This window comes from Cucurbita moschata, unplaced genomic scaffold, assembly GCF_002738365.1.
Source record: "Cucurbita moschata cultivar Rifu unplaced genomic scaffold, Cmos_1.0 Cmo_Scf00060, whole genome shotgun sequence".
In the NCBI taxonomy this organism is placed as follows: Eukaryota; Viridiplantae; Streptophyta; class Magnoliopsida; order Cucurbitales; family Cucurbitaceae; genus Cucurbita; species Cucurbita moschata.
The window spans coordinates 1059325-1069600 of NW_019268576.1; the positions used below are offsets into that span (position 1 = coordinate 1059325).

At 35.7% G+C, this 10276-nt stretch overlaps 2 protein-coding genes and 1 long non-coding RNA gene across 6 annotated transcripts; all 3 read right to left on the reverse strand.

The window, feature by feature from the left end:
• Positions 1 to 320: 320 nt before the first annotated feature.
• Positions 321 to 3086, reverse strand: LOC111436804 (40S ribosomal protein S15-4). Its single transcript, XM_023074550.1, has 4 exons — positions 2929 to 3086; positions 2681 to 2829; positions 2531 to 2588; positions 321 to 801 (listed from the first exon to the last, which is right to left on the reverse strand). Exons 1-4 carry the CDS (start codon positions 2929 to 2931, stop codon positions 553 to 555), a joined length of 459 nt encoding a protein of 152 aa, XP_022930318.1. The 5' UTR covers positions 2932 to 3086; the 3' UTR covers positions 321 to 552.
• A 419-nt stretch (positions 3087 to 3505) lies between these two features.
• LOC111436805 lies at positions 3506 to 5234 on the reverse strand. Its single transcript, XR_002709334.1, has 2 exons — positions 4600 to 5234; positions 3506 to 3815 (listed from the first exon to the last, which is right to left on the reverse strand). It is a non-coding gene; the product is annotated as an uncharacterized LOC111436805 (long non-coding RNA).
• A 1656-nt stretch (positions 5235 to 6890) lies between these two features.
• On the reverse strand, positions 6891 to 9988 carry LOC111436802 (protein WVD2-like 3). Of its 4 annotated transcripts, none has more exons than XM_023074545.1 (7): positions 9815 to 9988; positions 8563 to 9100; positions 8222 to 8310; positions 8040 to 8133; positions 7870 to 7941; positions 7640 to 7750; positions 6891 to 7517 (listed from the first exon to the last, which is right to left on the reverse strand). In XM_023074545.1, the coding sequence occupies exons 1-7, from the start codon at positions 9955 to 9957 to the stop codon at positions 7233 to 7235; spliced, it is 1332 nt and encodes a 443-aa protein (XP_022930313.1). In that variant the 5' UTR covers positions 9958 to 9988; the 3' UTR covers positions 6891 to 7232. The 4 variants fall into 4 exon arrangements, with proteins under 4 accessions (XP_022930313.1, XP_022930314.1, XP_022930316.1 ...); XM_023074546.1 differs by having other exon boundaries at positions 6895 to 7517; positions 8040 to 8130; XM_023074548.1 differs by having other exon boundaries at positions 6895 to 7517; positions 8563 to 9161; positions 9815 to 9932.
• Between the last annotated feature and the right edge of the window lie 288 nt (positions 9989 to 10276).

A 10276-nucleotide genomic window follows, 5' to 3' on the forward strand; every position in this document is an offset into this window, starting at 1 on the left:
GTTAGGAATGAATAATTAAGAATTCATATCTAAATGGTAAGAACGATGGGTTATTCTAAATTTACTTGGAATAATAGAATTTTAATGTATAATTGAGACAGATTTTTTAATGTTCTTTAACCTTTTTATGAATTGTATTCAAAGAAAAATAATTGTTAATATCATGTTTGTATAATAAGTCATATGACATCATAAAAAGAGAAGTAAAATAAGGGCAGACAATTTTTTAAAAAAACCAAGTTATAAAATACATTTATGATGATGAAATTTTATCTTTTATGCTTTAAATTTTAAATAAAAATAGAAGTTCAGTACCTTTGAAGAAGACTTGGATATGAGATTCATGACTTGAAAAAATTAAAAACAAAACTATGAAGCAACCAAGTCTACAAGTCTGCATTTAGTTGAAACAAGTAAGAATAAAACCAGCTTCCATGGTGGTTCTAATCAGATATGAAGCATAGAAAAATGGGCAAAAACTAAGAACAAAATCTGATCAACAACCTTGTAGAAATATAACAAAACTAAGGAAGCAAGAAATGAACTCAGATTTCACTTTAGAGGAATGAACCTTGAAGAGTGGGTGGCACCAATACCGGGTCTACCGTGCTTAACAGGCTTGTATGAAATCGAAAACTCTGCTAGGTAATGCCCGATCATCTCTGGCTTGATTTCAACTTGGTTGAAGGTTTTTCCATTGTAAACACCAATGATGCTTCCAATCATCTCTGGGACGATGATCATATTACGGAGGTGAGTTCGTACAGGCTCTGGCTTCTCACCAGGAGGTGCTTCCCTTTTCTATTCAAGGCAGCGAAGAAAATGAATGAGACGAGAGAAAAAAAAAAATAAGAAACCTATTCTTCTGCTTATGGTTGAAGGAAAGAGATACAGGTGGGGAGACAAGGGCACAAACATGATGAATTTCAGAGATTCATTGTACATATATTTTCAAGTGTACCAAGCTCCCAAGTATAATGATGAAATTCAGAGCCTCAAGGAAAATTACTTTCAAATCTACCATTGCTGTATGATCCCATCCTGTTAGGACTCAGAAGTATAATGATGAATTGCAAAGACTCAAGACACATTGACTTCCAAATCTACCGATGGGCCATGAACGTAACTTCCCATTGGTGGTTATGGGAAAGCCAAAAGGAAAAACAAGGATATTAAAAAACTAACACAACGGTATAATTAGAGCTTCGGAGATTCATGATAAATAAAATTTACAAAGCTACCATTGGGTATGATCCCACTTTAGGATATGATAAATCAAGGGCAAAAAGAAGGTTAAGTCATAGCAAGAAGCAGTAGTGGGAGATGTTAGCTTTAAAGTTATACCTAAATTAATAATGAAGCCTACAAAAGTTCAGAAGAAATAAAATGTTGAGGATGGTTGGGTGGGAGCCCAATAGCTAATCAAGGGGATGATCATGGGTTTACAAGTAATGAATACAGATCTCTATTGGTATGAGGCCTTATGGGGAAAGCCATGAGAGCTTATGCTTAAAGTGGACTATATCATACTATCGTGGAGGTCCATGGTTTCTAACATACTATTAGAGTCATGTCCTTGAACTAACTTAGCCATGTCAAAAGAGTCCTCAAGTGTCAAAACAAAGGAGTTTCTAGTCTCGAAGGTGTAGTCAAAAGTGACTCGAGTATCGAACAAAGGGTGTACTTTGTTCAAGATCTCCTGAGAAAGGAGTCAAGCCTCGATTAAAGGAAAGTTGTTCAAGGACTACATAGGCCTCAGGAGAGGCTTTATGGTGTACTTTGTTCAAGGGGAGTATTGTTGAGAATTGTTAGGAGGGAGTCCCACAATGGAATTAAGGGGATGATCATGGGTTTACAAGTAATGAATACATCTCCATTGGTATGAGGGCTTTTGGTAAACCAAAAGACAAAGCCATGAGAGCTTATGCTCAAAGTGGACAATATCATACCATTGCGGAGATTCGTGGTTTCTAACAAATTAAAGAGAGTTCATTTACTCGTGTCAAAACTGATTCCAATTTCCCATCATAATAACCTGTCAGCAATATCACGACAGACTAGTTTCTCCAAAATCTTTGAAGGGTGTAACAAAGGACCAAAAGAGCACAATTCTCCATCCTATGATTCAGGGCGAAAGATTATGCTAATGAAAATCTTGGCGAGTGTTCTGTTTTACTACTGTTCATTTAAGTAAATTGCAGGTCAAGATGGAGTATAGAAGTTAATACCAGCCTAGAAAAGGATCCATGGAACATAAATTAAAGATATCATGTGTAACTACATATATTTAATTTGCACGTATCTGCTCATCAGGAAACTTGGAGAAAAACTGGGCAGCATGATTAAGATGCTTCCCCTAGAAATCACTCGAATTACATCTCAGATGCACAACAATACAGTAACGAGTCCATCAACAATTATACCCACTTGCATACAGCCAGTGCATTCAAGGAAACAATAACAAATAATGTAAAGTGAGCCCTCCAATGAATTGTCTTAGAGTTAAGAAAAGGATCTAAAAGATAGTTACCGCTTTGCGGAGCTTCTTGATAAGGGCCATTGGCTTCCTAGTCAAACCCCTTCGAAACCTATCCCAAAAATCATCCAATAGAAAATTAAGATTAAAAAAAAAAGTCGTATTAACTCAAAATAAATCCATCACATATTCAGTAATAGAGACCTTCTGCGAGCACGAGCAGTGAAGAGCTTGACGAGCTCATCGGTAGACATGTCGAGCAAAGCATCCAAATCGACGCCGCGGAAGCTGAACTTCTTGAACGTTCTCTTCTTTGGCTGTCCCGCCACTGCAACATCGGCTTCTACATCCGCCTGAAGATGGCCGAAGCAACGCCATTAACGAAACTGGAAGAGAGAGAGAGAGAGAGAAAGAGACGATAAATTACAGAAAATCAAGTGTTGAAAATTTACCATGGTTTAGGTTTTCAACTCTCCGAGATATGAAAGCAGAACTAATCGGCGGGAGAATGCTTCCGAATCTGCAGGGTCTCAAGGCTTCCTTTTTCGGCGGTATATATATAGATTGGTCAGAAACTGCAACTCTAATGGCTGAAACCCTAGGCCGAGAAGAACCAGTTTTGATCATTCGGGCTTCTGACTTGGGCCTACAGTGAAGCCCATTTAAGGCCCAATATTAGACATATTTCTTTTGCATCGATCGGTATCTATATTCACTTTTTTTTTTAATAATATTAATTATAACACGAGACCTATTATCATTTTTCACATTCCCCCAAATTTCATTCCCAAATTTTTAATATTAGGGTCGATTATAATATGTTCGTGAAATGAAACTTGATATTGTGCTGAACTTTAATATTAAAGCATTTTAAAATTATGATGCTAAAGTAGAAAATATCGACTAGTGGTGGGCTTGAGTCGTTACAATAAAAAATCTTAATTCTAAAACCTTAAGTGAAGTTACATCCAGTATTTTTAATTATCAATATATTTTGGTAAAATTATGGAGATAATGGCAGACCAAAAGTTTATCTTGAACCTTAAAAATTTCTAGTTCATGTTTATGCTTCGATCTTTAACATAACCTTAAATAACCTTAAAGTAAAGAAAGGATTTTAAGAAAATAAATACAAAATCTACTTCATCGTTATTTTATTTTTCCTCTCGCGTGTGTATCCTTTGTTCTTCATCCCTTTCCGCTGTAACTTTTGTCACTCGCCTTACTTTGCCATAACCGTCTCTCGTTCTCTTGAATTGTAGATAGTTGAAAACGTCTACCACTTCTTGTCGTTCGCCCTCCTTAGCCATGAGTTGTTGCTAGTCTTCTGAGCCACCAACTACATACTACCATACAAGTAAGCTCGCCCTCCTTTGGTTTATGTATTTTTTTTTAAAAAAAATTAAATGTTCAAGAATATGAAATATAAATTTTTTTGAATGGTTAAAAAAGTAAAAACATTTTTACTAAAAAGAGCCTTCTTTAAACTTATTTTAGAATATTTTTTAAAATCAAGAATATTATTTGATTTTTTTTTTCTGCTAATTAATTCAAATAAACCATAAGTGAACTCTCCCCGTAATGTTACGTAATCTAATTTTGCATTAAAATTTCTCTATCTGTTCCTTTTTTTCTTTTTCTTTTTCTTTTTTTTCCAATTTGGGTCGTATTTTGGTACCTATCGTCTAATCACCTGTCATCCTATTTTTTCAAATAATTGAGAATGAAGAAAGAAAAAGGAGTCGGCAAGTGATAAGAGCTGTTGGAAAATGATCCCGACAACATCATTATCCCATTTATTAATGACTACAAAAATCAAAATTTTATTGCGAAATCAAGAAAATAGGAATAAGCATGTACACCCCCCACCTCTAAATTACAAATTATTCTTCCAAAATAAATAAATATTAATCCAAAATTAAATAATAGCGTCTGCCCTATTATTAAACCAGCTGAATTATTAAACTACTTTTCTTTTCTTTTCTTCTCTTTTTTTTTTTTTTCTTTCAAAAGTAATGTTCTTTTCCAATGAAAAGATCTTTTTCTGTGTCTAATCTATTTTTAAAAATATAAATTACAACGAAATTAAAGAAAAAAATAAAATTATCATCGAAGTAATGTACCTGGTCTAATCTCCCATGTACGGCTTTGCCTTCTTCGACTTGCATCTTTCCAGACCCAGTGGAGGTGCATAATTCCAACAAATAAAAAGAAAAACAAACAAAAGCACTTGAGAAATAGATGAGAACTTACTTGTTGTATATGAACTAGGTAATACAGCATGCTGAGCTAATCGAAGAGCTGGCGAGAATGAAGCCTGGTCCGAGATCAATCTATTCAAACGATGCTCTCGGACCAGACTGCATTCTCCTCAACAATTCTGGAGAGCTAAGATGAGAGAATGCAATGATTCTTCATATGGGCTTATATATATGTGTATGCGTGTAAACTCACAGATTTGAAGGTCAGTTGTGTACTACAAAGGATGTGCTTTTTCCACATCTACCAAATCTAACTTTTCAACTATAAGCTATAAAGACGATCAAAACAGAAACAACAAAAATAGTTGGACCGTGTTTGTTGAAATTGGGTTAGTTCAACAACAAGCTACCTAGGGTCGGCTAACTTGTAGATAGCTGTAATTATGCAAACAGATTGTTCAGTAATTTGATTTATGAACCAAATAAGTAAATAAAAGCTAGATAAAATGTAATGAAACGAAGAAAATTAACAAACTAACAAATGGATTTTACGTGAAAAGACTACTCTTAACGAAAAAAAGATCACTACAAGCGAAGGAAATAGACCTGTAAATTTGACGATATTTAGTAAGTATTTAAAATAAACTCAGGCCTGTGAGCTTGATCCGTCGCTGCCGTTGAAGACCTTAGATTTTCTCATTTTGAACATCATATTGCAAGTTTCTCATGTCGGGGCATACGAAACGAGCGAAGATTTTCCATTGTTGAGGAATTTGGTATGGCAAAGATTTCAATGGCAATATGATAGATGGAATAAAGATAATACACACTTTTGGGAGCTAAATACTCAAGACCCGAGGAAGAATATTTCTTTGGGAGGAAATCGAGTAATATATCAAATACACTGTAATAGCCTAGACCCACGGCCAGCAGATACTATCTTCTTTGAGCTTTCCCTCAAGGTTTTTTGAGGTTTTCAGACTCTTATAAAAAATGTTTTAGTCTTCTCTCCAACCGACGTGGGATCTCACATACACAAACATTTGAAAGAACAAGAAAGCTCGGCCTAAAAGTCAAGGAAGAGAATATTTACAAGGGAGCTGATAAATTTAAAGGGAAGTTTGAATTCAATAAGTTTAGTTTTATGAAACTAATGGTTAGAAATTTGGGTCTGAATTACGTAAAGGAATGGGCTATAAAAACATGATTTCATGTAAGTTCGTAGGTTAATGATTTGTAAAAAGGTATACAGTATAGATCACTAGAACGGACCCAATGTCAATTTGGAACCTTACAATTCAAACCGTCAAGGTGGCAGGAAGGACCTAGTCCTGAAGTTTCTAAATCAAACACATACGCAGCCTTAAATCCAACTGGAAAAGCTTAACTTGGAGTTGTAGCAATTTTTTTAGATTCTAAAAGGGTGTCATGGGAGCTGCGTATTTTTCTCTTGGCAACCTATAGAAGCTTTAGCTGTAAGGTATTGAATTCGCATTTCAGATTGGTGTGAGCCCTGTGCTAGTGAAAAGGGACTCTATACCAGTCTTCAAACTTACAAAAAGAAATTTTTCGAGGGATTCTGAGATCTTGATGGTTATCCAAGATATTAAACATAGTATTTGTTACAGAAACAAGCAAGGATAAAAGGATTCTCTTTACCTTAGAAAAGGGATCCAAGCAACTCATAGCTGACTGTGTCGTAAGAGCCAGTTTGGAGTTGAGATAATAGAAGAAGATCCATGAGGCCACTGGTGTCTCGAGTGAAATTACTTCCCAAGCTTATTTCCTATTTGCATTTGTCTGTGTTCCCTGTCAAGAATAATTCAAAGAAAAAACAAAAAAAAAAGAGGAAAATCATGTTAAATACGCTATGTACCGATAATAATAAGTTCGACTTCGTAATCTTGTATTAAACAAACATAGCGTACCCAACTCGTGATCTAAAACGCCTTGAAAAAAACCGCCTAGACTATTTCAAATACATGGCATTCGAGGCTCCAACACCTAAATTTCTTACGTTTTCTCGTAGCCATTTAGTTCTTCTATCGTAACTAGTTCAAGCAAAAATATTTTCCAGACAGTAAATTGGGACTTCTAGGCGACGTACCTTGTTTTGCCTCATCGTCCATGCATGTGAATAACTGATGAGCAAGAATCCTTTCTTGTATGATAGAAAGCATAATTAGATTCAGAAACAATGGAATCATGTCGCGTAAAAGCAATAAATCACTGGAAGAACATCCATTTTAATTTCACATTGAAGTCTACAAAACAAGAATGGTCAATCTATAATTTACGTACAAAAGTAACAAAGGAAACAATAGCTCGAACCACATCTTAGTAGATCTCTTTCTCTCTGTTTTCCTTTTTTTCTTTCAGTGGGAGGGCCATTATAAGATAAGTATTTTGTCCGGAAGTAAAATGCTTCCGCATAAACAAACGATATAAATTACAGAAATTTACATTTCATAAATTACATAAACCACTGCAATGAACTCTTGAAAATGCGAGACGTAGTAGGCATGATAGAAGCGAGTTGGAAGTTGGTCACAAACTCAAGATTGGACAGAAATATTCATATTCTTTGAACCATTTACATCAATAGGAATCACCTCGTGAAAAGCTCCTTCTTGCTTCAGATTGTTCTCTACAAAGCAAATGACATTGCTTCGATTCTCGATGACATCCAGTGCGATGATATCTCTGTTGTAGCTGTCTGTATGACGACCATTTCCCTTGCCGCAACTGACTTTTATCTTGTCTCCATAGGATGAATGAACTGCATCATTGCAACTCTTACGTCTGCCAAGTTTAGGTGACTTCGCACGAGTTGGTGGGAGCTGGCACTCAAACAGAGTATTATTAATGATAATTCAAGAAGATAATGAATTCATATATTCCCAACAATATGCTCTCTGTTTGACAAGATAATGTAGGGCCACAAAAGATTCGTAATAAGTACCTTTTTCAGCTCAACCTTGGGAGGAGGCCCATCGTGGTAGAAGCTTGGCATTGGATTTGCTTTGAATAACAAACTCTTTCTTAGTTGTTTGATAGCGGCCTCAGTCTCTTCCTTCAAAATTTGGAAGGTTGATGATGGAAAAAAAAGAAGACAATAACTTTAGAATTACCCTCAGGAAGCAGCTAAAAGGGAAGCAACAAATATCCTCCACCAGAGAGAACATATTTTACCTTGGACCTTGTCTCACACTCGGTCTTCTCAGCCACCAGAGCTTGAAGTTTTTCCTCCAATTTCGAGTTAAACTACATATATGAAAAAAATGTAGTAAGATATAGACTATCATAGAAAAAAATAGTATCCAAAGAAACTGGATAGGATAAGATGGCGTGGGTGGCAATACCTCCTTCCTTTTCTCGGCACGCTTTGTGCATCTAAATGTAGGAGCTGAAGCAACAGTAGTTCTTGTCTTAATAGCCCGAGATGCTGCGGCACTGCTACCAGTCGATAGGCAAAAATCAATTTTAGAGCAAATGGGAAAGGTTAAACCCAGTAGTAAATAAAACATAGAGTTAAGAAAGATACATGGAAACCACCGAGCAGGAATCTTCCTCATCAGCATGCTTCTTGTTATTAGGTTGCAGTGGCTTCCTCAGCGCTCTAGGTGATGCAGGCTGCAGGAAGTAAAAGCAAATCCATTGAGCCATATACAAGTAAAACCAGTTTTTTCCTAAGCCACGAAGCTGTACACGTTAATTTTTCCGATTCAAGAAAACGTTTCAGGATAATAATTAATAAACATAAACCTCTCTTAAAGTGAAAGCAGTGGATTAAGCATGTAGGTCTACCACCACAGGGTTTGAATTATACACATCCATGGAACCGAGTTGAATTACCAATAGAAGTAATATTCCATTAGAACGTACCTGATTGGATTTGGTCTTTGCAGGCTGAACACTGTGTTTGATAGATTTTTCAGCCACGATAGCATTGGGAGGTCGAGTACCAGATGAAGCACGCCTTTCTGTTGCCAAGGCAAATGGCTGTGGAACAGTGTGTCTTGTTCGAGCATTTCCAGCAGAAGATTTCAATGAGTTCACAGTTAACATAGATTGATGAGCATTCTTTCCTTCTAGTACCACCTTCTCGTCCAGTCTCTCTTTCTCATTATTCAAGCTGATCACACTTTGCTGCTGGTCAGATTTTTCTGTAAGAGGAAGTTCAGGAACCTTGATTGATTTTTCATTTGTGCATTCCTTCACTTCATATTCCTTTGCTTCGCTTCCCTCTTCTGAATTGTGGATATCATGATGCCCATTTATTTCGCCAAACGACTCCACAACATCTTGATGATTGAGGCTATCTTCACAAGAAGAATCATGGGAAACTACTCCAGAGGAATATGTTATGACACGATCTGGCTCTTTGTCCATACAAACATCTGTACCTTCCATCTCCATAATACTACAATGATGAAAACCGTGATAATGACGTCAATGGGTCACAATTGGCACACAAACCAACTCTGCAATAGAATCAAATACATGAATGCACATACCACATACATAAGAAAATCCGAGGCTGTTAATATTGATAACGATATTTTGAGAGAGAAGGAAGAGAACTAGAAACAGTTGCCGCAGCCACACAGCGATTTGCCATTTGTATAAAAATGAAACTAAATGATTGCAAGCCACAACGAAAATTTTCTATAAGAACTACAATTAACCAAATCTTACCATGCCATAAATACGCGCGCGCGCGCGAAATGCTCAATATAGGCGGCGGTTATTACCTTAATTAAAATTATCAAACCAACACCATACTCGCAGACATAACTTTCTAAAGCGAAAACATTAACTGTAAATGAACTGTAAAAGGAGATAATGGTGATCGATTAACAAATTATCAACAGATTAAACGCAACAAAAAACACAACCTCTCAAACATCAGGAAATCATACATGTATCCAGTATCAGCTAATCATTTTCAAAATTCATCCAAGAGATTAGAAAACAACAGCAAGAAAATGTAGCAACCAGAAATCAATATGACATCTATAAGTAGTGACAAAAAAAAAATCAGTGGATCGAGAGATAGCAACCAGATCTAACAACTACATCGATTCCAAGAAACATTCTTCAAAATGTAGAAGAAGAAGATGAATCGCAACGCTACCTGTGGATTGCTTGGGATTGTATCAAGGCATCAGAGTGAATTCGCGCTTCCGAGAACGGTGTCGGAGTGCGTCCTGTTTCTGTTCCTTGTTTATATAAACTTAAGCCGCGTCGGTGCCGACTCTCGTGTTTTAACGGCGGCATTATTATTCTTTTTCCCTTTTTTAAAAAATCGTTTTTGAATTTATTTGTTTGAGAGGGATGAAAATTAATAAATGAAGTGCACCTTTTTTAATCTTTTTAAATTTTTAAATTTAAAATTTAACATTTCAAAATATTCAAGCGCGGAGTTATCAAACTTTAAGAAAATTGATTGATTTAATTCTTAAATCTTATGACATTAATATTATTTTTTGTATAGTCAATAAATAACTCCAATTTTAATATAAATAATTTAACTATAAAAATGTTCAAACTTAATCAAGTTACGGTTCAATTGGGTAAAATTAAACTTTAAGATTAT

Bases quoted from the DNA above. Each gene is read 5' to 3' on its own strand.
- LOC111436802 (XM_023074545.1), bottom strand. From the start codon at position 9,957: ATGCCGCCGTTAAAACACGAGAGTCGGCACCGACGCGGCTTAAGTTTA. The intron at 8,134-8,221 runs GTATCTTTCTTA...ATCGACTGGTAG, and splicing joins TCCTGCTCGGTGGTTTCCAT to CAGTGCCGCAGCATCTCGGG. The intron at 7,751-7,869 runs GTAAAATATGTT...CAAATTTTGAAG, and splicing joins AGTGTGAGACAAGGTCCAAG to GAAGAGACTGAGGCCGCTAT.
- LOC111436804 (XM_023074550.1), bottom strand. The intron at 2,589-2,680 runs GTCTCTATTACT...TTTTTGGGATAG, and splicing joins ACTGCTCGTGCTCGCAGAAG to GTTTCGAAGGGGTTTGACTA. The intron at 802-2,530 runs GTAACTATCTTT...TGCCTTGAATAG, and splicing joins TCAAGAAGCTCCGCAAAGCG to AAAAGGGAAGCACCTCCTGG.